General features: G+C 49.0%; 2 protein-coding genes across 4 annotated transcripts in view; both read left to right on the top strand.

Moving 5' to 3' along the window:
• Positions 1–24,401, top strand: part of RNF220 (ring finger protein 220) — a 244,999-nt gene that overhangs the window by 117,606 nt on the left and 102,992 nt on the right. The gene's annotated exons all lie outside the window — the stretch shown is intronic.
• Positions 21,601–24,401, top strand: part of RPS8 (ribosomal protein S8) — a 157,865-nt gene continuing 155,064 nt past the window's right edge. Inside the window, exon 1 of the mRNA XM_064147716.1 lies at positions 21,601–21,604. Within this exon, the coding sequence (XP_064003786.1) occupies positions 21,601–21,604 (4 nt within the window). The remainder of the gene's footprint in view (positions 21,605–24,401) is intronic.

The following is a 24,401-nucleotide window of genomic DNA, read 5'->3' as shown; positions in this document are numbered from 1 at the left end:
TTTGGAGGCAGGTACCAGGCCTGGCTGCATTAGCGACAAAGGATTTATAGCCTACAGCTGTGTAGGTTTCCACTTAATTTTTATAAGCCCAGCATAAGAGCCAGCGGGGGGTAAAGCACACTTGGATTTTCTCTACTTAAAATATTACAATGTTAGCACTTTTGCTTCAGCCCTGAAAAAGGGGGCAGTGGGGGGGCTGGATGTGTGTGTGTGTTTGGGGGTGGTTTTTTTTTCTTTTTTTTTCTTTTTTTTTTCTTTTTTTTTTTTTTTTATGAGAGCCCTTTAATCTCAAGCCAATATGTCAAAATCAAATTAAGCCTTGGAAGGGGAGCAGGCTCAGCGTGCCAAGATCGCTCGCTGGGTTGTAAATGTACAATTGTTTCTGGGAGCTGTTATTAAAGTGAGGTGACTGCTGCCCATTAAGGGACCCTGACGTCACGTCCTCCAGCAGCGCTCGGGAAGCGGCAATGGGAGGAGGGGGACAGGGCTCAGCCACACTGTGGCCAGGGGGAGGGGACAGACCTGCAGCATCCCCTGGACCAATGCGGCAGGAGGGTGGCACCAGCCCTGGCATGAATGGGTTGCACGGTGGCCCCAGCAAAGGAAGCCTTGGGGACCTTTGAGTCTAGTGATGACCCCTCAGTGCTGGGTGAAGCATTGGACTTGCTGATTTTAGAAGTCTCTTCTAAATAAAATGATTCTATGATTCTGTAACACCTAGGGATCTCTGGAGACTCCTTGGGGAGACAGCCTGGGTACGGCTGGGAACTCCTAGAGACCCCTGGGCACGTGGCTTGTGTTTTCAAGCAAAAGAGCAGGTTGAAAACCCCCTAAGGAAATGTCGTGAGGGATGAAGTTCAAGGCTTGCAGCAAGATCTGAGTTTTGGGGATAAGAGAGATTGCTCAGCCAGGACTTCCCTGAGCCCTTCTAGAGAAGCAAAAGGGGCAAATCATGGAGTATTTTCTGTTTTCTGATGGAAAAGTCTCTAATTGCTTTGGTTGAGAAACCTGTTTCTTGCCTTAGCAAGAACCCTTTCAGCAGATTGTGCAGCTGGCTGAGAGATGTCCTTCAGAGTTCAGTAGCCTTGTGGCTCTTCACTGGGCCATGGTTAGGGGCTGAGTGGTCAAGTCTCTTCCCTAGCAGTTACCAAACCCCTCTGATGCAGAGGCAGGATTTGGAGTGCTCTGCTGTAGAGTACATGTTCTGCAAAGGGGTCATGAGCCATTTGCAGGGGGTCTCACCCCAGCAAGATGCTGCCATCAGCACTGTGAGAATAGTTTAAATTCCCTTTTCTGCTGAGCTTTGCTGCAAGCAAAGTGTTAGCAATGACAACACTGTAAAGTATCACCACTCAAGACAGTTTATATCTAACTATAATCAGAGAATCATAGAATGGTTTAGGTTGGAAGGGACCTCAAATACCATCCAGCTTCAGCCCTCCACCATAGGCAGGGACACCTCCCACTAGAACAGGTCACTCAAGGCCTCATCTAGCCTGGCCTTGAACACCTCCAAGGAGGGAGCAGCCGCAACCTCTCTGGGCAACCTGTGCCAATGTCTCACCACCCTCACTGGAAAGAACCCTTTCCTAACGTCTAGTTTGAATCTCCTCTCTGCCAGTTTAAATCCATTCCTCCTCATCCTGTCATTACAAGACCTTGTCAATAGTCCCTCCCCAGCCTTCTTGCAGGCCTCCTTCAGATACTGGAAGGCTACTATAAGGTCTCCTCGAAGCCTTCTCTTCTCCAGGCTGAAGAGCTCCAACTCTCGTAGTCTGTCCTCTTAGCAGAGTTGCTCCAGACGTATGAGCATCTTTGTGGCCCTCCTCTGGACTTGCTTTAACAGTTCCATGTCCTTCTTGTGTTGGGCGTTCCAGAATAGCACCCAGCACTCCAGGTGGGGTTTGATAGGAGCAGAGTAAAGGGAGAGAATCACCTCCCTTGCCCTGCTGGCCACATTTCTCTTGCTGCAGCCCAGCACATGGTTTCTGTCTAAGCTGCACTCATGTTGAGCTTTTCATCACCCCAGACCCCCAGGTTCTTTTCCTCAGGGCTGTTCTCCAGCCACTCACCACCCAGCCTGTATCTGTGCTGATACTTGACATTATATTTAGACTGTGCAGGTCTTTACCACCTTTCAGTTCATTCAGTGGAAATGAAACAGGCTGGAGGATCAATGGGGAGATGCATGGGCACACTGACATCTACTCACCACTCTCTCCCTCTCTCCTGTATGATCCATCTTGAGCTTCTACCAGTGCAGAGGTGGTTGGTCCCTACTCCATATCCCTAAATTCCTGATTTCAGTGCATCAAGATGGACAGCTTCATGGCTCACCAGGACCACAGACTGGATGCTATGGTCCCAGTGAAGTTGTCACCCATATTGAGGCAAAGACCTAGCACAAGGACAGCAAGATCTCACACCTCCTCTTGGCCATGCCATGCTGGGCAAGAGAGATGAACTAATAGTCAGGATAATTAGTCCTGGTGAGAGGCAATGCTAATGAGGCAGAGAGTAGCATTGTGCTAAAGGGGCTGTCGTGCTTCCAGGACATGAGACAGGAGCTCTGCATGGTGCTGGGCTGTCCTGGGTGGATGTACAAGCTCATTAAGAGTGAGCTGAGAGACATCTAACGTGATGCTGTGGGCAGAATGCGAGACACTGGGGTGGGCAGCCTCATAGGTAGTGGCTCTTTGTGTCAGCTGGGCGTTGTGGCGGAGAAGATTGTCAGTTGCAGGCTGCTTTTGCTGGTCTTGCTGGGTCACTGCTGGGAAGCAATAGCATGGGTAATTCTGTGCTCTGATCTTTATGGTTCCCACTAAATCCTGCGTAATATTCTGTAAATAAAGTTTATAGCTGAAATCGATGTTTTACAGGGGCAAACTAAAGTCCAGCTGCAGAGCAGCAAGCAGATGCCTGTATGCAAAGTGAGGATGCCACTGGTGCCTCCTGCTGAGCCCTGACCCGTTTCACTAGGTTTCACTGGGTCTTAAGGAGGACATAGCTTGCACTGGCTGTCTCTGACTCTGAATGTGCTCAGCACCTGAACATGGCTCTGGGTTCCCAGTGCCTCTTCCCTGTGGGAGAATTCTCCCGCTAGCAGGACATGAGCTGGTAAACATGAGAACCCGTGCTGGGAGGTGTCCTTGAGCCCGCTTCTGGCTCAGAAGGCTAAGCTGTAAACAGTGAGCCACCCACCCACACCTGCAGGGGGCTGAGCTGGCCAGCCCCCTGGGGGGGACACCGCAGGTTGTTTTGATACAGGGCAACCTATCTGTACCTTACACATAACTCTGAACCAATCTGTACTGTCCACTTGTGCCAGCCCCAAACTAATCGTGCACGCCTCTTCTAAAGGAGTATATAGGCAATGGCACTGGCTTAGTAAAACGTACTGCGTTGCTAGCTGCTGAGCCGACTCGTCAGTGCCCCGATCTCACCTCCACCAGCCTCCTGCAGCTGCACTTCCCCAGAAACAGTTGAGATCAAAAAAACATTTGCAAAATAAAAATAAATTACTTTCGGCAAGTCAGGCAGGGATCAGGCAGGGAATCAGTGATGAGGGCAACAGCAGATGTTATGCATGAGGAAACAGAGGTAAGGAATTGTGCTTCAAGGTCATGTAACAAGGTTTTGGCAGAGCCAGGAGGAAGACCGGGAGCGTTGTGATACTTTCCTTGTGTCTTCTCTTCTGGGGCCTGATAGAGCATGCAGGGACTTGACCCTGTGCATGGGACCATGGAAACCCCAGGTGTGTCCAAGGCACCCAAATGAACCCAAAACAGCAACGAAGCTGGTGAGAGGCCTGGAACACAAGCCCTGTGAGGAGAGGCTCAGGGAGCTAGAGGTTGTTTAGCCTGAAGAAGAGGAGGCTCAGGGGTGACCCCATTGCTGTCTACATCTACTTGAAGGGAGGCTGTAGCCAGGTGGGGGTTGGTCTCTTCTCCCAGGCAACCAGCAACAGAACAAGGGGACACAGTCTCAAGCTGTGCCGGGAGAAGTACAGGCTGGATGTTAGGAGGAAGTTCTTGACAGAGAGAGTGATTGGCATTGGAATGGGCTGCCCAGGGAGGTGTGGAGTTGCTGTCCCTGGAGGTGTTCAAAAAAAGCCTGGATGAGGCACTTAGTGCCCTGATCCAGTTGGTTGGACAGGGCTGGGTGCTAGGTTGGACTGGATGATCTTGGAGGTCTCTTCCAATGAAATTTTCAATGAAGATAGCCCACTCACCCCTTTCCCTGTGTCCCCATGACTGGAGCCGGTGGTGGTCAGGGCTGTACCTGTGAGAGTGCTCCGGGTTGCTCAGCAATTCCCAGACGCGCTGCGCTTGCTGTTTTCCGGGAAGCCGGTGGCCTAAGCAGAGATAAATAAGTGATCCAGACATCTCCGCGCTAAACACACATGACGCGCCGCCTCCCGCTCCCCCGCCCCACGCACGCTCCTATTAATCCTGACAAATTATGACGTACAGACGTGTAATGCAAACTGATTCATCATACATTCAAATCTGCTGTGCGGGAGCAGCGGGAGGGCAGAGGCAGACAAGTGTATTACACGGATAATGTATTTGACGTATTAATAAAACCAGCCGCATTGCTCAATCCGGAGAGAGGGGGGGGATGCCGATACATCATGACAGATCACATATTGATGGAATCCAGATGTTGGGAATCATAGTCTTGGGGCCTTTCTCATATTGACTAAAGGTAAAAAATGCAGGCTGTCATCACATTAAATCTCTACTCTGCTTGCAGAGGCTGGGGGAGTGATTATGTATTTCAGGAGGATGAGGACGCTGCTCCCCGCATTCCCGTCCTGTTAGCCCAGCCGTCTCTGAGGGAGGGTTGTGGAAAGAGTTCTGAACTCTCTTGCCATTTTGTTGCCTACCAACTGCAGTGGTCAGCCTGAGTACATGTTAATAGGGTCCCAGCAGCTTGAAATCCTTGTCTCAGCTCTTTAGCTATAAATCAGCATCACAGTGTTCCCCATTTTGCACCTGGCCTTGGACTTTTAGCCAGGGGAAAATGGCAAGACCACAACTCACGGCTTTACCAGTGATGATGCTGCTTCCTGTGTTTTACTTGTCTTAGACAGCAATGTTGCTCAGCTCCATCTCCCTTTTTATCCTTGTTCTGAGCACGCTGTGCAAGGCATGAGTGAACGTTACCCACATACTTAAGTGCATACTCGCGGGCATGTGTGTATCCATGACACAGTTCTAGTGTTTTTCAGGGAAAAATGTTCTGTTACTCACATTTGCATGGGTAAAGGTGATTGTGCCAATAACACCTCCAACTTTTGGTTTACCTTACTGAGTGCTTTTAAAATGAAATAATCTCATTTCAGATCTGTTTGGGTTGGATACTTTTTAAGAGCTGCTCGCATTCTTGAAGCCTGATTGACTTTGGCTTGGTTGCAGCAAGGCATTGCACACATAGTAACATCATCCGTTGGGGTACATAAATATATGAGGGTACTGGCTTGGCTTTCTGCTCCTTCATCTGCTTAATGCCTTCCCCTTGAGCATCTTGGTGCAGTGGGTTAAAACTGCTGCTCAGTGTACAGCCAGCATGGCAGGATGAAATCACTCTGAGAGGAAGACAGAGCTTTATGCTAATGCCCTTTCCACATTATTGCCACACTGGAGAAGTTGCAGTGCTCTGTAATTTTGGGCCCTGCCCCTTGCAAGCTTGCACTGCCTGCAGAGGGGAGTGACTGAGAGCTGATGGGACACAAATGGTCACTGCCTGAGAGGTCAGGGCAACTCAGAGGAGTGGTGTGGGTTTCAGAAATAATGAGCATGCAGCAAAGAGGGAAGGAAGTTTGAGCTTTAGGAAGAGTTTAAATGATCAGGGCACAGTTTCTTTATGTTCAGACCACTGCGACTTATATGTAGGAGCCTACAGAACTATTACATAGGCCCAAAGAGAGAGAGAATCTCTGTATGGAAAATATAGAACTGTATGCATGTATGCAACTGTCCACATAATATAGAACTATCTACTACATAGAACTATTTGCATGGCTTTTTGTTGTGGGTTTCTTGTTTTGTTTTTTCCCTATCAAAACTGATCAAAAAGCATGAATGGAGGAATTTAGGGAAATACAAAAGCAGAGACTGACAGTATGGTGTTTTCCCCATGCACAGCAGGTACATGCTGTGGGTGCATGCACGGCCAGGAGGTCTCTGGTGAACAGAGATGTGGATGCTCAGGGATGCCCTGGCATCCTGGGTCCCCTGCAGAGCACTTCTGAGATCCTTTGCTCCCAAGGAGGGTAGCCTAGATGGAACTACCCTGAGTGATTATCTTCAGTGAGCCTTGCGAAATACATGCCGAGCATCCCGACTGTCTAGCGGTGGGGAAGAGATTGACGCGCAGCGGTTTGCTAGGTGGGAGCCAGCCGGCGCTGGGCTCTGTGGTCAGGGCTCCCCTACTGCCTCTCCGCAGGTTTGCATTTTCAAGAGCGGCTTGGCTGATCTGATGGGGAACAAGTGCTGCCCACTGTCAGCAGTGGCCCAGCACACTCAGCAATGCTGCTGCCCTTGGGCATGACCAGGGCACGGGGCTGGCAGCGGGGTTAGCCTCTGTCCCCAGCTCAGCCACCAATTTCCTCTTGAGCCGTGGGTGACCTGCACCACACAGGGCTTTCAAATGCAAGGAGTCAAGTCCCTCAGAGTCCCAAAGTGCTTTTAAAAGTCCTTCTTTAACCTCTGGAAGCCGTTTCCATGCATGTGAAATGGAGACAATAAACACCTGAGATGAAAGGGCAGCTTTTCTCTGCTAAGATAAAGGGGGCTGCTCTTTCCCCGGACTCGTCTGGTACAAGTGGACAGGTCTCAGGCTGAACCACTGTCAGGAAGAGTACACCAGCCCCGGAAAGTAGCAAGGTCGTTTTTCAAGTTGGAGAAAAGCAGCTTAGAGGAAATATAAATTGCACTGAGCGAGCAGGACTTGAAAGCAGGGAGGTCTCCTCAGATGGGGAGCTGGGGAAAATGATGGAGGGAACGTAAGAATGACAAAGCATGTCGTTCCAGTGGAGTGCAAGACGATTTGCTTTAGCTCATTAAATACTGCAATAAAATATTAATAGTTATTGTCCCTCTATTTTTTGTAATTATCCTTGCAAAGAAGGATCTGCTGCAAGTCACTAATGTATTCCCAGCAGCGGGTTGCTTTTTAATACGGCAATGGCAGTCAGGGGTGAGGAGGGGGAGGAATGAAAGCATTTATGTGTGGCCAGAAAATAGTTGCATGATCAGGGTCATTAAGGAACTGGTGCTGTCTACAGAGAGAGGAACGCAGAAAGGGGAAGGAGAGGCTGCAGGGAGATGAAGAGGGTGCAGGTCAACTCAGGAGCACTCAAGAAGGGATGAGATTTGAGGAGGGTCTGGTGTCCGTGTCCTGCCCGACCCCAAGAAAGAAATTTGTGCTGCAGCTGCCCAGCCTGACGCAGCCAAGTGGGCAATATCCCTCTTTTATCACTCTGGTGTGGCTATGAAGACCCTTGGAAGTGCCAAGGTCCAACTGCAAGTGCTTTGGTGCACTGGTGACAGCCCAGGCACATGGGAGGTAAAGACAGATGTTGTGCCAGGAGTTTTCCCTCCACCACAGCCCTTTGCAAGGCAATCGTGGTGCACTTTAGCTGTGCTGCTACCTTTCTTTGCCTCCCCACCTGGCTTTGCTGGGGCTGTCCTCACTCTGGTCAGTGCTATACCTTGTGCTGTCACCTTTAGGTTCCTCTGTTCAGCCTTTGAAGGTCTGGAAACTCTCCCTTCAGGAGTTCTGTTTCTCCTTCTGCTGAGGTGCATCTGGATCCAAAGAGGCTGTCACCCTTCCCTTCCCATCGCTGCTATAACCCTCTATTGTGATCTCTGAATTGTAAATATTAGGTGAGGGGCTGTTATCAGTACCCACTGCTGCAGTGCTGGGGCTTATCAAGCTCTGTCCTCTCCTCATAGCTAGGATGGCTGGAGGTGCTAGGGTGGGATGCTACCTCACAGCCTTGTCCTCTCCATACCACTCTCCTGCCAGCATCTACTGGACCTCAGCATATTTCTGCTGTCCAAGGATCCCTTCCTAGGAGCTTCATCTGAGCAAGCACCCTGTGAGCTTGTCCCCAGGGTGTCCAGAGACCCAGGCAATGACTAGTGGGCTAGACATCATCTGGCTGGCCAAGAAGTATCTCAGGAACCACACTGGATCCAGAGATTTGTCCCAGAAGATGCTGGGGGAGCAGCAGCACCATTGTCCCATCCCAGTAACATCTCAGGTTGCTCCTTTCTCCTACTGCATTCACGACTCAGGAGCAGAGATGTGCCTTACAGTTCCTCTGCATCCCCACTGTGGTGCCAGCCAAGGAGTTGCTAGCATGTGGCAAAGATGTAGCTCCACACTGGAGTAAGTGGTGCTGATGCTCTGGCCATGGTAGGCTCTGCCAGACAGCTTAAAAAAGGGCTGTGGGATGCCTTCTGTCAGCAACAGAGAGTCCCCCTAAGGCTTAAATCTTCTGCAGCAGCACCAGTATCCCACTCTGTTGTGCTCTGGCTGGGTGAGACCTCACTCTGCTTCCCTCAGCTCTGGGTTTCCTGCTGCTTGGGCAAAGCGGGATGCAGGGAGGCATTTTGCTGCACTGAGCAAATCTATGGGATCCCACGTGGCTGCAGGAGGGGAGCTGGGGCTTTTCCAGGCAGAGGCAACCTGTGGTGCCCACGGTGATGAGAAAAGTCTGAGCCTCAGAGAAGCACATGTGGTGTGTGAGACCAACTTTGTGATCACTGTGGTGTGATTTGGAAAGGCTTAGCTGGAGGAGGCAGAAAACACTCGGCCACCATAAGAGGAGACAGCAGAGATCCCACTGTGGGTCCTGCTCGCAGGCATGGAAAGCACAGGAACACAGGTGCCAGCACGGGCAGCAGCAGTGGGGCTGCACTGTGAGCCTGCCCTGGGGAGCAAAGCCTGTCCTGTGATCTGCCCTTCTGTCCAGGTGAGCCAAGGGCATGGCAACCATGACCATGATGCTGCCTGCATCAGCAAGGATACTCCCGCTTCCCATGCTGGAGGAGGGATGGAGACTCCAGCCCTGCTCAGATCCCATCAGCTGGCCCTCAGAAGAGAAACGGTGCTGACAGGTATCTAAGCGAGGCAGAATTAAGGGAAATTATAATAAATGTAGATGGTCAGGCAGGGGAATGAAATGATCCATCTTTTGCATGTTAGTCAAGAGGTGCTTGCAGGCTCCCCCCTCCTCACTCCCATTCAATCAGGGCCTGTCAGACCTCCAGCAGGCTGGCATTTTTGTGAAGAATCTCTCGGCTAAAAATTGTTGTCATTCCTATTTCCTTGTTATCAGTCGGCGGCACCTCGGCGGAGCCCAGAGATTAACGCAGAATCACCGGGCGAGCATCCATTCCCGAGGAGCCCTATCCATTACGCCGAGCTCGGCGGGTCCCTCCCGCCTCACCTCCCACATTCATCATCTTTAACGCTGACAGCCCGGCGCAGGCCTTTCAAATTTATCTCGCTGCGTCCCGGGCAGGCTCTATCCGTCAAACTGTGCGAGAGGGAGCCAGCGGTGCCGCCATCCCCTCTCCTCCGTTCGGCGGGGAGGGAGCGGGGGGGAGCAACCTGCTCGTGTGAGGGACTCGGTAAAAGATTGGTCCGAGATACACAATTAATCATGGCTCGCATCAATTTGCTTGATTTACTCCCCAGAGGGAGAAGGGGTGTAAACACGGCGTGTGCAGAGGCAGTGTGGAAACATAATGTGTCTGTCTATAGGAAAAACATTAACACATCATCCCCGTTGTGAGTGATTGATGGGGGATCGGGAGAGGGACAGCCCGGAGCTGGCAGGGTGACAGAGAGCCAGGAGCTTGCCAGAGAGATGGACCCAATGGAGATGAACCTCAGGGGCCACCGGTCGGGGCAGACGCACCTGGCGCATCTGACTCGCTATGCGCCTCCCTCCCAGTGCTCTCCCTGAGGTGACAGCCCAGCCTAGGTATCTTCCCCTGCACCAGGACCCTTTCGTGAGGAAGAAAGCTTGGGAGGGCAGCTGCCAGCCACGCTTCGTGTGCGAGGCAGGCACTGCAGCATAGGAACGTAGGAAGCATTTCCATCTTCAGGACAAGGCAGAATCCTAAGCAAAACTGCTTTTGCATGTAAAGATTTCCAAGATATTGTTTCGTGTTCAGCACCGTGTTCTAAATGGGAGGCAGTGCAGCTCACTCTGCCCTGCACTGAATTTCTCCTCTAAATAACTTTTCCTGCCCGTCCCCGGAAGTGTGTGCAGTTTAGGATGAGATTCAAATGTGTGGAGAGTGCCCCTTTGGTAGCCTTCGGGGCAGGAGAAGCCATAGCAATGAAAGATGCTGTTATTATTAGATCCCAAGCACTGGGCTGTGCCTTGATGGCTCCAGCAGAGAGAAGAGGCTGACTTTTATGGAGAAAGTTACTGCTGTATTTACAATCCAAACCTCCTCGTAACCAGCTGCAGGGTGGAGGAGGAAATGCAGAGAGTGTGTGATGATTTAATGTGTCCTTCTAGCGTGCCTTTCAGCTAAGGAGCCTCCTCCCTCCTTCACCAATCCACATTCGGCGGGGGTTCCAGCTCAATGATCACACCCACACAGTTAAGGAGAGCAGAGGAAGAGGTTTAACCAAGGTCAGAATGGGAGACAGGGAAACTGGAGTCTTGTGTCCCAGACCTGAATATTCCTTGGTAAAGTCTTCATGGAAATAAGTGTTACTGTGACATTGCTGAGCTAGACACAGGGTTTCTCACTAGATGGAGGGTCCTGAGAGCTCACTGATGACAACAAGTAAATCTGCACCTCATATTTGTAAAGAATAACCTAGCTGATGGGAATAGCTTGGTGTAAGGGTTGTGCAGGATGAACCAGTGCAGCTGACTAGCTCTTGGCCACCAAGGTCGTTCTGCATAGGTTGCAGCCCTCAGACCATTTCTAAACTCAACACCGTTCCTGCTGGAAGCTGCAAACTCCACCTGAGCTGCACTCTCAGCTTTGCTTTGCTCCATGCTTAGATAGCAGAGGTGCTGAATAGGCTCCCTTCTGCCTGCCTATGTGTGGCCTTTGACTGGAACCTTCCCACAGGTGCTCCTATCATTTCCTATAGGAAATAGCCTCTAATTGTGTCAGAGCAGGTTTAGGTTAGATGTTAGGAAAAAATTATCCACTGTCAAGCACTTGAACAGGCTGCTCAGGGAAGTGGTGGGAGTTACCATCCCTTGAGGGACTTAAAATACCTATGGATGTGGTGCTGAGGGACATGGTTTAGTGGTGACCTGGCACTTGATGATCTCAGAGGTCTGTTCCACCCAAAATAATTGTATGATTCTATGATTTGAGCTCTAAATAGCCAGCAATTTTCCCATATATGTTTCTTAGCATGTCCAAGGCAGAGTTTAGAATTGTGTCTTCCAGCTCTTCCATTGCATCCCTGAGTGTGGTTTCTTGTGCTGTGCCTCAATGTTTCCACCTAGGAGGAAAGGATACTAACACAGGGAGATCTGTCATCTGCAGAGCACTGAGCAGTGCTTGTAAATTAGAAATGCATGAGACAAATGTAATTTTCCTTAAATGAAACTCAGAGTGCTGCAGCCATCATTTGAGTATTGAAATAAACTGTTCATTAGTTGCTCTCCTGTTTTCAGGACCTTGGGAGAAAAGCCTACCATGCCACACTTAGTCATCCATCCATCCATCCATCCATCCATCCATCCATCCATCCATCCATCCATCCAATCAGTACACTGATTCAGACTATTCCTATTTCTAATTCACAGTGTATGAATTAAACTCTGAGAATTAGAACTTCAGCCAGGGGCTGCTCCCACCCACGGGAAAATTCCCATTCCCTCTCCATGATGTGCGGCATCAGCCTCCGCCCACACGCCTGACACATCCAACCCTCCGCCCTCCTCAGAGCAGATCCTGTTCCTAAGGCACCCAGGCTGAGCTCAGGCAGGATCAGTTTCATGACCTACAATTCTGGGATTTCTTGTGAGTTAAATTTATCAGTTTAAGTTGGTTTTGTTCTCCACTGATTTAGTTGCATCTGCAGGGGAATTTTGTTTCATCTTACCTTGTGGAAATGACTCATGATTTTGTAGTGGCTGTTTAATATATATATGTATGTATGTATACGCTGAGTTTTACAGCCCGTTTTTATCACCTTTTTATTATCTCAGGTCAAAAGCTTTATTGGGTTGCATTCAGAGAATTATGCAAACTAAGAGAAAATACCTTAGCAAAACTATAGATTTTCTCATTAAACTCTGCTTGGACATGTAGTTATTGTAGTAAAACTCTAGTAACTATTACAGGCTCTAATATAAAATTACAGTTTGACACCTCAGCGTGGTTGGCCTTGCACTGTGGTTAACTTAACCCTTTCTCTCCCTTGCCTGCTCAGGCAAAAGGCTTTTGCTGGAAGCAGACAAGCCAGGCTTAGCGGGCAAGCCAGAGTGGTTGCGTGGAGGCTTAGCCTGGAGCTCCACAGCAGCACTCACAACCCCTCTATGGTGTGCAGCTTCAGAGCTGCTTTGTCTGAACTGCCAAAAAAACTGCTCCAGCAATCATGGTGCTGGTCTCTTCTCACAGGTAATTGGAGACAGAATAAAGGGGAATGGCCCCAAGCTAAGAATGGGTAGGTTTAGGTTAGATATTAGGAAAGTTTTTCCCAGAGTCAGGCACTGGAATGAGCTGCCCAGGGAGGTGGTGGAAGTCAACCCTGAATGTGTTTAAGGGCCGTTTGGATTTGGTGCTTAGGGATATGATTTGAGGTGAATGTTGTAGAGTAGGGTTATAGGTTGGACTTGGTGATTCTGAGGGTCTTTGCCAACCTGGATTTTTCTGTGATTCTGTGATTTAGAGACAGCAATGTTGAAGCAAGGGAGGGTCCTACAGCTCCAAGTGGATCAAGTCCAGGAAGCAGGAGTTTGTTTGAGATTGCAGACTCCCCCATCATTCCAGTAACTGCTTTGTTCCCACCACCCAAAGACTGTAATTCTCCCAGCTCCATGCACAGTGAATTTAAGCAGCAATAAGAATATTCAGCGACTTAATTATCTCAGACCAGATTATCTTCTCAATTACACTCAAGTAAAGCTGATGTGATTCCATTCAAGTGGATGGTGTTAGTCCACCCTTTGTGAAAGCAAAATCAGGTAAAACATGATCCATGAGTTTAGCAAATCTCCACACCTCTGCTGGGAATGCTGCAGCAATGATGGGAGGGTATTTGGGACCATCCAATGCAGTGAGGTGAAGCTGTGTTTAAAGCAACTTGGATGGTCTATCGGGGGTGGGGACTATTTTCTTCTGATTGTCTGATTAACATTTTAAAGCCATGTTGATAATAACCTGGGGTAGCGTGACAGTTCAGCAACTTCATTCGAGGGAAACACTTAATCATATTTATTATGTAAACACAGCTTGCCATGCCCCCATTAAATTATTAATAGTACCATTAACATATTTACATATAAATCTTATAGCAATTGATGAAAATGGCTTTGAGAACCTTGCATTAGCTCCTTTTTTTTATAATGGATTCTCTCCTGCAAATACCCATTTATTAAAGAGACAAAATATTAATTTTTTGTTAAATGTTCATGTCAAAAATGTCACCTTTGCAGTTTTGCAAATTGCTGCTTATGCAAAACCTACTGACTTGGTATTTTCCTATTTAAAAAAAAAAAAAAAGGTCTGTTTAAAAATATTGCTTCAATAGGAGCAAAGAAGGAGAATAAGAATAAAGATATTTCAGTGATCTGATTTTTTGCATTTGCATTCATAATGAAGTTGCTCAGCTGAAAAATCACAAACGCTGGAGGGGTTTCTCTGTCACTTCACCCCTGGAGATACCTTAAAATGGCCCCAGTCCTGCTGCCTGGGCATTAACCTCTAATCAAAGCATACACAGTTGCTATGTATTTACAAAAGCTATTTGCTGTTACTGGGAGTCAATTTAGTCTGAGCTAGTGTCATGCCCAGATGTCCCAGTTAGAGCTGATCACTCTAATGGGATGCCATTCCCCAGTTACACATAGAGGATGGTGGACCAGGCGCCTCAGGAAGAAGCTGCTGTCCTGAGGTGTTCCCAGGGGATAGGATAAGGCAAAAGGGATGCAGGTTGCACACATATTGGCTGGGGGTGCTGGGCACCAGGGGCACAGCAACCTCACGCTTGTTTCTCTATTTTCCATACAAGGAGGTGAGGTCTCCTTTCAAAACTGGGCTGGGAAACCGAGGGAAATAGGCGGCATAGTGGGAGCATGGGGAAAAGAGAAGGAGGTCAAGGACTACCAAGACAGGGTTTACCACACAGGATAAAAAAAAATGTGGGTGGCAGGTTAGTCCTCCTCCTCCTGCTGCTTGTCTCCCAAATTCTGACTCTTTCCTATGTCACCAGTCCAGCCCTGACTAATAATCTCAATTGGGCTACATCATGTAATTACTTAGTACATTCCAGGCAGCCATATCCCAGGGCAGATTCATTCTCAGGACTGTAAATTTTCACAGGTTTATAGTAAGACTCTCAGAACTATTTATTTATTTGTTTGTTCCCCTTCTTCAAGTTTCAGCCCCTGCAACAGAGTGGTGATATAAGAATTCTATGTATAATTATATACATATATAAAATAATTATGTATAAAATTATGTATATGTATGTGTATATAGAGAGATACAGATATAGATATATCTCATTTTCCTTTAAATGAATAGAGAAGGCATGGTGTGAGCCCTGTAGTCAGGGCTGAAAGCTTGGATACGTGCTGTGAGCCTGTCTTTAAAGCATAGAGACCAGGAGATGGAGATTTGGACAGGCTGGAGGGTTGGGCAGGAAGAAATTTAATGAAATCCAACAAGGGCAAGTGCAGATTCTTGCACCTCAGAAGAAAGAACCACCAGAAAGAACAACCCCAGGTATCAGTATAGGCTGGGGACTGATCTGCTGGAAGGCAGTGAAGGGGAAAAGGATTTGGGGTCCTAGTTGATGGGAGGTTGACCATGAGCCAGCAATGTGCTCTTGTGGCCAGGAGGGGCAATGCCACTCTGGGGTGTATTAGAAGGGCTGTGGTTAGTAGGTTGAGAGAGGTTCTTCTGCCCCTCTACTATGCTCTGGTGGGGTCACGTCTGGAGTACTGTGTCCAGTTCTGAGCGCCCCAGTTCAAGAGGAACATAGAACTGCTTAGGAGAGTCCAGCACAGAGCCACAAAGATGGTTAAGGGAATGGAACATCTCTGTTATGAGGAGAGACTGAGGGAGCTGGGGCTCTTTAGCTTGTAAAAGAGGAGACTGAGAGGTGACCTCATCAATGTTTATGTGCAGGGTGAGTGCCAGGAGGCTGCAGCCAGGCTCTGCTTGGTGATACCAAATGACAGGAGAAGGGGCAGTGGGTGGAAGCTGAGGCATAGGAAGTTTCATTTCAACATGTGGAGGAATTTTTTCACTGTGAGGGTGACAGAACTGCCCAGGGGGGTTGTGGAGTCTCCCTCTCTGGAGATATTCCAAACCCACTTGAACTCATTCCTGTGTGATCTGGTATAGGAGATCCTGCTCTGGCAGGGGGGTTGGACTGGATGAGCTTTTAAGGTCCCTTCCAGCCCCTGACATTCTGTGATTCTGTAAGAAGATGATCATCACAAGATAGCAGGGTTGTAGCATTATGTAGGTCGAAGAGGACTTTGGGACATACCTTACGCTCAATTCCCGATGTGTCTCGTACCTAAATAGCAGTTTCATCAAGTATTTTTAGTAATGAAATAACAAAACACAGCTCACAGCTTCGTGTGAGCTATGTATGCTATGGATCTGCATTGTGAAATATTGAGCACAGTCAAGAGCCTGTCAGCCCCTTGCCCCTCTGGCACACCCAGATGTGATAGCAGACATCCCACAGGAGTTCTGAGATGAGCAGAAGGGAAGAAAACCACTTTGCAGGGACAGAGCCATAACTACCTGAACTGAGATCTGCTGAAGACCCAACACAGAGCTCCCATTCCCGCTTTGGTAAGGGATTCAAGAGAGATGTTGAGGTGCTGGAGCATGTCCAGAGAAGGGCAACAAAGCTGGTGAAGGGCCTGGAACACAAACTCTATGAGGAGAGGCTGAGGGAGCTGGGGTTTTTTAGCCTGGAGAAGAGGAGGCTCAGGAGGGACCTCATTGCTGTCTAAAACTGCCTGAAGGGACACTGTAGCCAGGTGGGGGGTGGCCTCTTCTCCCAGACAACCAGCAATAGAACAAGGGGACACAGTCTCAAGCTGTGCCGGGGGAAGTATAGGCTGCATGTTAGGATGAAGTTCTTCACAGAGAGAGTGATTGGCATTGGAATGGGCTGCCCAGGTGGTGGAGGCACCGTCCCTGGAGGTCTTCAAGAGAAGACTGGATGAGGCACTTAGTGCCATGGTCTAGTTGACTGGCTAGGGCTGGGTGCTAGGTTGGACTGGATGATCTTGGAGGTCTCTTCCAACCTGGTTGATTCTATGATTCTATGATTCTATGTCATGTCTCCCTTCCCCACCTCCCTTCTACCCCCCTGAGTATGGGGCGGGGAGTAAGGCACTTCCCTTTCTGGAGAAGTATTTAAGAATCAGCTCTTATTATGGTAATGCAGAAGACCTGGAAAAAACAAAGGAAGCATTACGAGGGATTTTTTCCCGTTGTCAGTTAAATGAATGTTCTCCAAACCCGTTGTGCCCAGGCCTCATGTGTGCTGTTACAACTGTCTCTAAAAACTCTGTCTGATTTTTCAAGCGATTTCTCATGAAACAGGCACTTTCAGAAAAATCATAAGAAAGCAATCGCTTCAAATTGGTCATTTGAGACTCAAATTACTAATCTAATACATTTTTTATTGAGGGTTCCTGAAAGGTTCCATAAAACACAGTCTGTGAAGCTGCCCAAACTTGCCAGCCTCCCAGTTTGACAAATCGAACCCAGCAATCCACTTTGCAGCTCAGGTTTAGGGCTCATGAAGCCTCCACTGAAATAGCAGCATTTATATTTCTCCATCGATAGTGCCTATCTGGTCAGATTTTTTAATTCCCTAGGGTGTTTTGTTGATTTGTTGGGGTTTTTTTTTTGCCTATGCTGGATTTTTGTGTCTGTGTCCAAGCTGTAACACCAATGTCGAGGTTATCTGCCAGCAGTTGATCTAGAATCTGCTGCTGGCTATCAGGAAGGAAGACAGAAGTCAGGTCAGGCATCGAGAGGACTGGGAGCCAGAGACTGACTTTTCATTGTTTATATTATTTTTTATTATTTGTATTCTTTTATTATTTTGTTGTATTCTTTTTAGTGATATTTATGTTTTCCATGAGGCTGCCTTAGACAGGGCCATTATAACATCAGGGCTCTGTGCACAGTCCCGGTCCTGTTGAGCTAGAAGGCTGAAAAGAGGAGGGAGCCAAAACACTGGACAGACAAGGGGGGCATTGATCTTTCTAGGAAGGAGGGCTCAAAGCATGGGGAAATGAGATGAAACTGACAGTCTCTTCTCTCAGGTCCTTGTGCCATGTAATGGCCACAAGACCATAATGTCCTCTTTGCAGTATTTTTGTTGGGAAATAGAGGTAATGCTGACCCATTTCTCAGCAGCAGCCATCCTGGTTACAAAGCATCAGCATCTCCACATACAAGGCACTAATCAAATACATGTTAATTATTATCTTGTCAGATGCTGAGGGCTGGCTGAGTGCTGCCTTGAGGTAGAACCAAAAAACACAGTTCCTCTCTGATCAGGTTTAATAAACTCGAAAACAGAACTCTGTGAGTTGACAGCCAGCTCCTTTCTGATGCAGGGAAAACCCAGCAGGGAAAACCAAGTGGTTTGAGGCCAAGGCCAGCTCAGCTTTCCAAGAGCCCAACCAAAATTGTGTTTTCCCTTTAATGTTTGGAAGCATTTTTGCAAAATCTGCTGGACAGGAGCAAGGCAGAAATGTTGTTTTGGGGAGCATTTTCTAGCAATGATTAGCTTCTTGGTCCAGCCAGCACAAGAGCGTGGAGGGGAGAAGGAGCCAACAGGGCAGCCCAAGAGATACGCAGAAAACTGCTGAGCATTGGGCAGAGATGGGGATGAAGAGCTTAGGAAGGGAAGGGTGCCTAAGCCTGCAGCTCAGCAGCCTTGCTGTGGTTCACAAAGCAGTGACAGGGCTGGTGTAGCAGTGACACTCTTGGCTCAGTCCAAGCATTTCTGGTCAAATTACATGCTCTGAGAAGAGCCATACAAGCTGGTGCAACATGCAACAGGCACCACACAGGCAAGGAGAAAGGGCTTCCCTGCAAACCCCACTGCACCCACTCTGCTCCTCACTTGCAGTCTTGATCTTCTCTGGCTGACACACTGCCTCAGTGCTAGGACATCCAACCATATGCTGACACACTGCCCTCTAAGGCCTCCAAGGGGACCTGTTAGTATTTGTTGAGTTAGTGTATAGTTTTCTGCTGACATTATGGTTTTACTATGGGGATGATGCACGGCATGTAGTCAGAAAGTAGAGCAGGAGTTCCTTAGAGTCCTTAGGGTCCATGGGTTCCATAGGGGAGCATAGGATCCATAGAGTCTATAGTAGTCTATAGGGTCCCTAGGTTCCATAGAGATTCATAGGGTCCATATGGGTCCTTAGGGAACCATAGGGGTCTATTTGGTCCATAGGGTCCCAAGCTCAAGCCTGCTTTTTTCCTGTGCATCTCCATGCTAGGGCTGTGCAGAGCAGGTTCACCCCCTCAAAAGCTGCATGCATCAATTTGCTTCACTCTTGTCCTTACCTGGTAGTAAAGCCATCAGTGCCAGTCTCTTGCAGAGGGATGGAGAGGTATTAGGCCACCATTTCAGCACAAAGTCTCTTCACAGAGACCCATGGGGCTTACAGAAGGTCAGGGACATCACTCCTCATTACTCTGAGCTGCAGGTGTAACTCTGCCAACACCAGATCCTCCCCACCACCCTTCCTTGAACTGCCTCCAGCTGCTCGAAGGTCTCACAGGGTGCCTGTGCTCCATCCCCTCTTTGCTGTCCTGATTCACGCCCCTGCCCTGCCAGGCCATTGCTGCTGTGCTGTGTGCCATGGCTGCCTGCCACAGCGCAGCCTCCCCACGGACCGCGTCTGATGAGCTGTTTGCTTTAGCCGGAGGTAAGAGCCAGGCTCGGGGCAGGCGCAGCGGGCAGCCGTGACGGCACGTCTCCGGCCCGCCGCTCCACACCCTTGGATGCTGAGAGGCGCAGAGGTGCCAAGTGCTGATCTGGCTTTCGCACCGCTGAAGTTCATGAAATTAGCTTTGGATTTACACTCGTGGCAGCGGGATAGGAACTTGGCCCGAGGCCTCAGTGCCATTGTAAAGATGGAGAAGCCTTTGGATCTATCACCATGTCTTTAATCGGGGTGGGGAATGCAGCCGAGAAGAGAGGTGAGGCTCAGGGCAAGGGGAAGGCAGCCCTGGTATTCTTGGCCTCCTGGGGGAAAAGTAGTGGCTGCAGCAATTGTAGCCACTGTGAGAGGAAACAGCAAGGTTCTGGGCAGGTCAGGTACCGAAAAAGAGGGAGAAACAAAGGCATTCAATCCCTTCCCCATCCTCCTCCACATCTCCTCCACCCAAAGAAGGCACATGTCCTCGTGCATCAACAGAGGCACCCTGGGGCACAGGCACAAGTGCCTCCCTGCCCCCCGAAGCTGTGACAGTGCAGGTCAGGGCTGTGTGTGAAACGACAGATCCTGGCAACAGATTAAGAGGCTGAAGCATCAGGATGTGTCCCCACATCCTGCTAAGCATCTCTCTCCAGGGAGGGGAGACTCTCAGGGTAGATTTCACCTTGTGCAAAGGGGTCAGTGAAAGATTCGTGTGCCACTTAAATCCCACTTAAGCACTCTGCACTGGGGCGAAATTAACTCTCTCCACAGAATAAGCCATCAAGAAAAACTGATCTAAAAATCTGTGCTGGGCCACAGCCAGGCCCCACTTCTATTTGCAAGTGAAAAAATATTTCCCATCCTTAGAGTTAAATGAGCCAATAGTTCAATCACAGAGCGAGAGGCAGCAATAGAGACGGGGATGCTGAGTGCCGCAGGTATTGGCAATCTATGCAAGGAATCACAATAAGCAGGACTTGCCTGTTTTCTCTGTGTTGAGCAGCAGTGTTATTCAACAGCCTATTTGCAAATTCCATCTTCCCAGTCCTCTTTTCCCCCCTTGTTAAAGTTGCATCAGTAATAGGGCGATTACAGTGCAACAAGCTAAACTCCATCCATTAGTGGCATCGTGGCTGGGTTTAGATCTTAAAAAGAAAAAAGAATCAAAGCTGTTTAAGTTTTCTTATTATGCACATTAAAGGCAGGTAGCAGGGTCTGATCAGAGCCAGCACCACCCCCATGCTCCCCCTACCCACCTCCCTTCCCTGCATCTTGTCCCCCCTCTATTCATTAGTGGTCACAGCTGTTCAGTTGGCCAATTATGTGGGAATAATAAGTACATTTTGCAGTAAATTAAATATTAATTAGTCTGTGCAAGGTCGTTTGGGTTTTTTCCCCCCCTTATTTCCTTCCACCCACCTGAAAAAGATGGAAGGGATGTGACGCTGTCATCACCTGCACTGGCATGTGGGTGGCAGTTGGGGAGGCTGTCCTCCAGCCTTGTGCTTGGTCTCCTCCGTGGTGGTTTGCAGTGTGGTCTTTCCTGATCTTCCCAGAGGGTGCAGTGCTGCCATGTCAGTATTCATAATCTCATTCTTAGCCTTGATGTTACCTAGGCACATCCCATCTCTGCCTACATTGCCCTGCTCCGCATGGGCACTTAGCTCTCCAGGGCTGGGAACCAGGACCAACCAGATCCTGGGCTGCATCAGGAGAAGTGTGGCCAGCAGATCAAGGGAGGGGATTCTCCCCCTCTACTCTGCTCTGGTGAGACCTCACCTGGAGTACTGCATCCAATTCTGGAGCTCCTATTACAGGAGGGATGTGGACATGCTGGAACGTGTCCAGAGAAGGGCCACAAAGATGACTGGAGGGCTGGAGCACCTCTCCTATGAGGGTCTGAAAGAGTTGGGGCTGTTCAGTCTGAAGAAGAGGAGGCTCAAAGGTGACCTTATTGTGGCCTTCCAATATCTGAAGGGGGCGTACAAAAAAGATGGGGAGGGACTTTTTAGGATATCAGGAAGTAACAGGACTAGGGGGCATGGAGCAAAGCTGGAGGTGGGGAGATTCGGCCTGGACGTGAGGAGGAAGTTGTTGAGAATGAGAGTGGTGAGAGCCTGGAAGGGGTTGCTCAGAACGGTGGTTGAAGCCACATCCCTGGAGGTGTTTAAGGCCAGGCTGGTTGAGGCTGTGGCCAGCCTGATCTAGGGTGCCCCTGCCCCTGGCAGGGGGACTGAGACTAGATGATCCTTGTGGTCCCTTCCCACCCTGACTGATTCTATAATTCCATGCAATCATCCCTGATTCCCTGTGATGTAGCAGCAAATAAATCTATGTGAGGGTGCCTGGCCATGGGAAGGATCTGCTCCATGAAATGTGAGGGCAGTTTGGCTCATTTAGCCTACTCTCCAGCAATGCTAGCAGGAGAGATGCTCCTTGGTACCATGGATGTGTGTGTGTAAGGCCTCATCCTGCCCTGCTCCTTCAGGACATCAGTCCAAACAATGCGTGTGATGCCAGGGCATGTGAAAGGGGAGCAGGATTGGACAGAAAAGGAGAGGCTGAAGAGCAACTGTCATACAGCCCAACATCACCCCTGACCAAAATGAGTTGTCCTATTTTGGTGGAAGACTCCAGGCATGGTGACCCTTTAATGTCCTAGCTAAGGACTCTGGGGACAGAGTGACCTGGTCTGGCTTTGTCTGGTCATGTGGAAACCATCTTGAGCAAGCACAGATAATGGGAAAAAGCCCTGCAGACTGTGGTCAGGTAAAGCCCAGATCAGCCCCCAAGCGCATATCTGCGGGGAAGAGCAGGTGTATATATATACCTTAATGTATATTAAGGTTTAAAGAACAAATACAGTGGAGATGAAAAGTGGATGAAAAGAACATCTAAACTCTACGTAGTGGATTATGAGAGCCTGATGTGGAGAGAAGACCTGTCCTTGCTCTGGGGCTCCTCAAGAGAGATGCAGAGGCTGTCACAGGAGCCTCTGGGAGCCCTCAGTGGTCAGGGCAGGAAGGGAGGATGCTCTGGTCACTCAACTATTCCATGCTGGCTAATTCTGTTTGGAGCCACTGTCCCTGTCACCTGAGCCATGCCACCCTGAAGCACGGCATCACCTTTGCTCCCTACAACCAGGCAGGAGCCTGGAAACAGGGAGATAGGGGTCTCAACATCCCACCCACCATCTAGCCTTCCTTCCTGGCACTGGTTTCAATGTGAACAGAGAAAGGAGCTTTCTGTGTTCTTGCTAACTCCTTACCAAGAGTTTCTGAGGCAGGAATGAGCTGCATTAGTGAAGCCAGAGTAATCTGTGCCTGTCGGCAGATCCCAAGGCAAAAGGCTGCACTTGCTCAGCTCTTGGATTTACACTTCCCTAACAGCCCTGCGGGCTGTCTTGTGATGTGCTGTGCACCAGTTCACCCCTTGGTGCTCTTGAGTGCAATTAAGTTGTGGGTTTTTTTTAATGTAGTTTGACAGTATGCAGGTTGGGTTTGTACTTTATTTACAGCTTTTACTTGGGGACCAATAAAACCCCAGCTGGCTAATGTGAGATCTAAAACTTGCATCTCACTCTTTACCTTGGATATCTTTTCTGTAGTAAACTATTTATTTGCATTTCATCTTGTACAAGCTCGTCTTTCCATGCTGAGAAGCCGAGAGCTCCAGGGGCTCTTTGAAGACTATTTGCTATAGGATAGCAACTGGAATTCTCTTCAAACATCCGTGCCTGCTTTGTCCTGCTGCTGGCCTCTTGGTGTCAACATGCAGTTTTGTGCAAGTTTCCTGTACAAAGCTAACATTTGCACACTCCCCTGGCAATTGCACTCCCAGATCTCTCCTGTTCAAGCACATACCATGCGTGTGCAGCAGTTACTCCACGTGCCAAATCAGAGCTGGCACCAAGGCCTCTTTAAAAAGGAAGATTTAACCAGGTTATGAACACCATGCCATGCTGTTTGGGTAACAGGGACATGCTGCTTGACCTAAGTGGACAGTCAAAAGGATCCACACATGGACTGCAAGTATTGCTATCTCTGAGCCTTCACATTCTCATCACACAACTGCAACAGAAATCTTCTTGGAAAGGGTTATTTGATAGCATCATGAGATGTGCACATGCAAAATCTCAGCAATGGATTTAAATGTCGGGCAGTAAGACATCTCCACCTAGGAGCATCCCCTGGACGCTGACCCTAGCATGCCAGAGGAGCATGTGTGAAGGGTGAGGTGGCATCAGGCCAGCAACACAAATCATGCTAAAAATGCCAAATAGCTGCTTTTTCATGCTTTCACAACCCAAGGGTCGTGCTCTTGCCATAAAAAGGAAGATGAACCCGGCGAGATGGGAGCACTGTTCCCAAGTATGCCTCTGGGAGGGAAAGATCAAGAACCGATGCTCATAATGGCCTCAGCTGCTAAAACAGTCAAAAATAATAATGGGGTGGGGAAGATGCTGGATGCATCTAGGGGAGCCTCAGTGTCCATCACATGCTGATGCATCTGCCCAGTGGCACCCTGACATGCCCGTTCTCCCTGGCATGTTGCAGGTCACCAGTGCCCATATGCCTTGTTCAAATCGCAGTGGAGATGTCTGTTATGTGGCTGGGAATGGCCAAGACAAGCTCTTGGAAGACACAGAAGGGAAAATATTTTCTTTCTCTCCGCTGTTATTTTTTCACTATGTCTGTTTTTCTTTCTGGCCTCTGTTTGCTATCTCACAGCTCTCTAAATTCACAGGAGCTCTTCCTCAAGGTGAAATGAAGGCTTCGGGCTGCATTTGGTGGTGTCGGCAAGAGGAGGGATGAGGGTCAGGGAGGGTTAAGCAGGGAGGGGGCATTGCAACAAGGCGGCCTGATCTAGTGATTAAACAAAGGGATTCAGCCAACATGTGTAAAATTAAGTGATCAAGAGTTGATTACAGAGTGCATTGATTGTGTACTGATGGATTAAACAGAGTCGTGCTCGGGATGCGATTTTCCGAGCCAGGCACGGAGAGCACAGGCAATCGACGTGTTGGCCAGAAGGACCTGCTTCTCCCAATCCCTGGCTTTTATACATTCTCTGGATAAATCTGCAGAGAGGCCCGTGGAATTATAATCGATTATCCATTTCTCAAAGTCACTTAAGGGCTCTGAGCTACAAGCTAAAGTGCCGGTGCTGCGAAGAGGCATTGGGTATGCGCCGGCATGTGCAGGTGCTGGCGCGAGGGGAAAATGTGGCAATGACCCTGCGTGCT

This window comes from Pogoniulus pusillus, chromosome 8, assembly GCF_015220805.1.
Source record: "Pogoniulus pusillus isolate bPogPus1 chromosome 8, bPogPus1.pri, whole genome shotgun sequence".
NCBI lineage: Eukaryota > Metazoa > Chordata > Aves > Piciformes > Lybiidae > Pogoniulus > Pogoniulus pusillus.
This window is presented reverse-complemented; position numbering and strand designations above follow the sequence as displayed.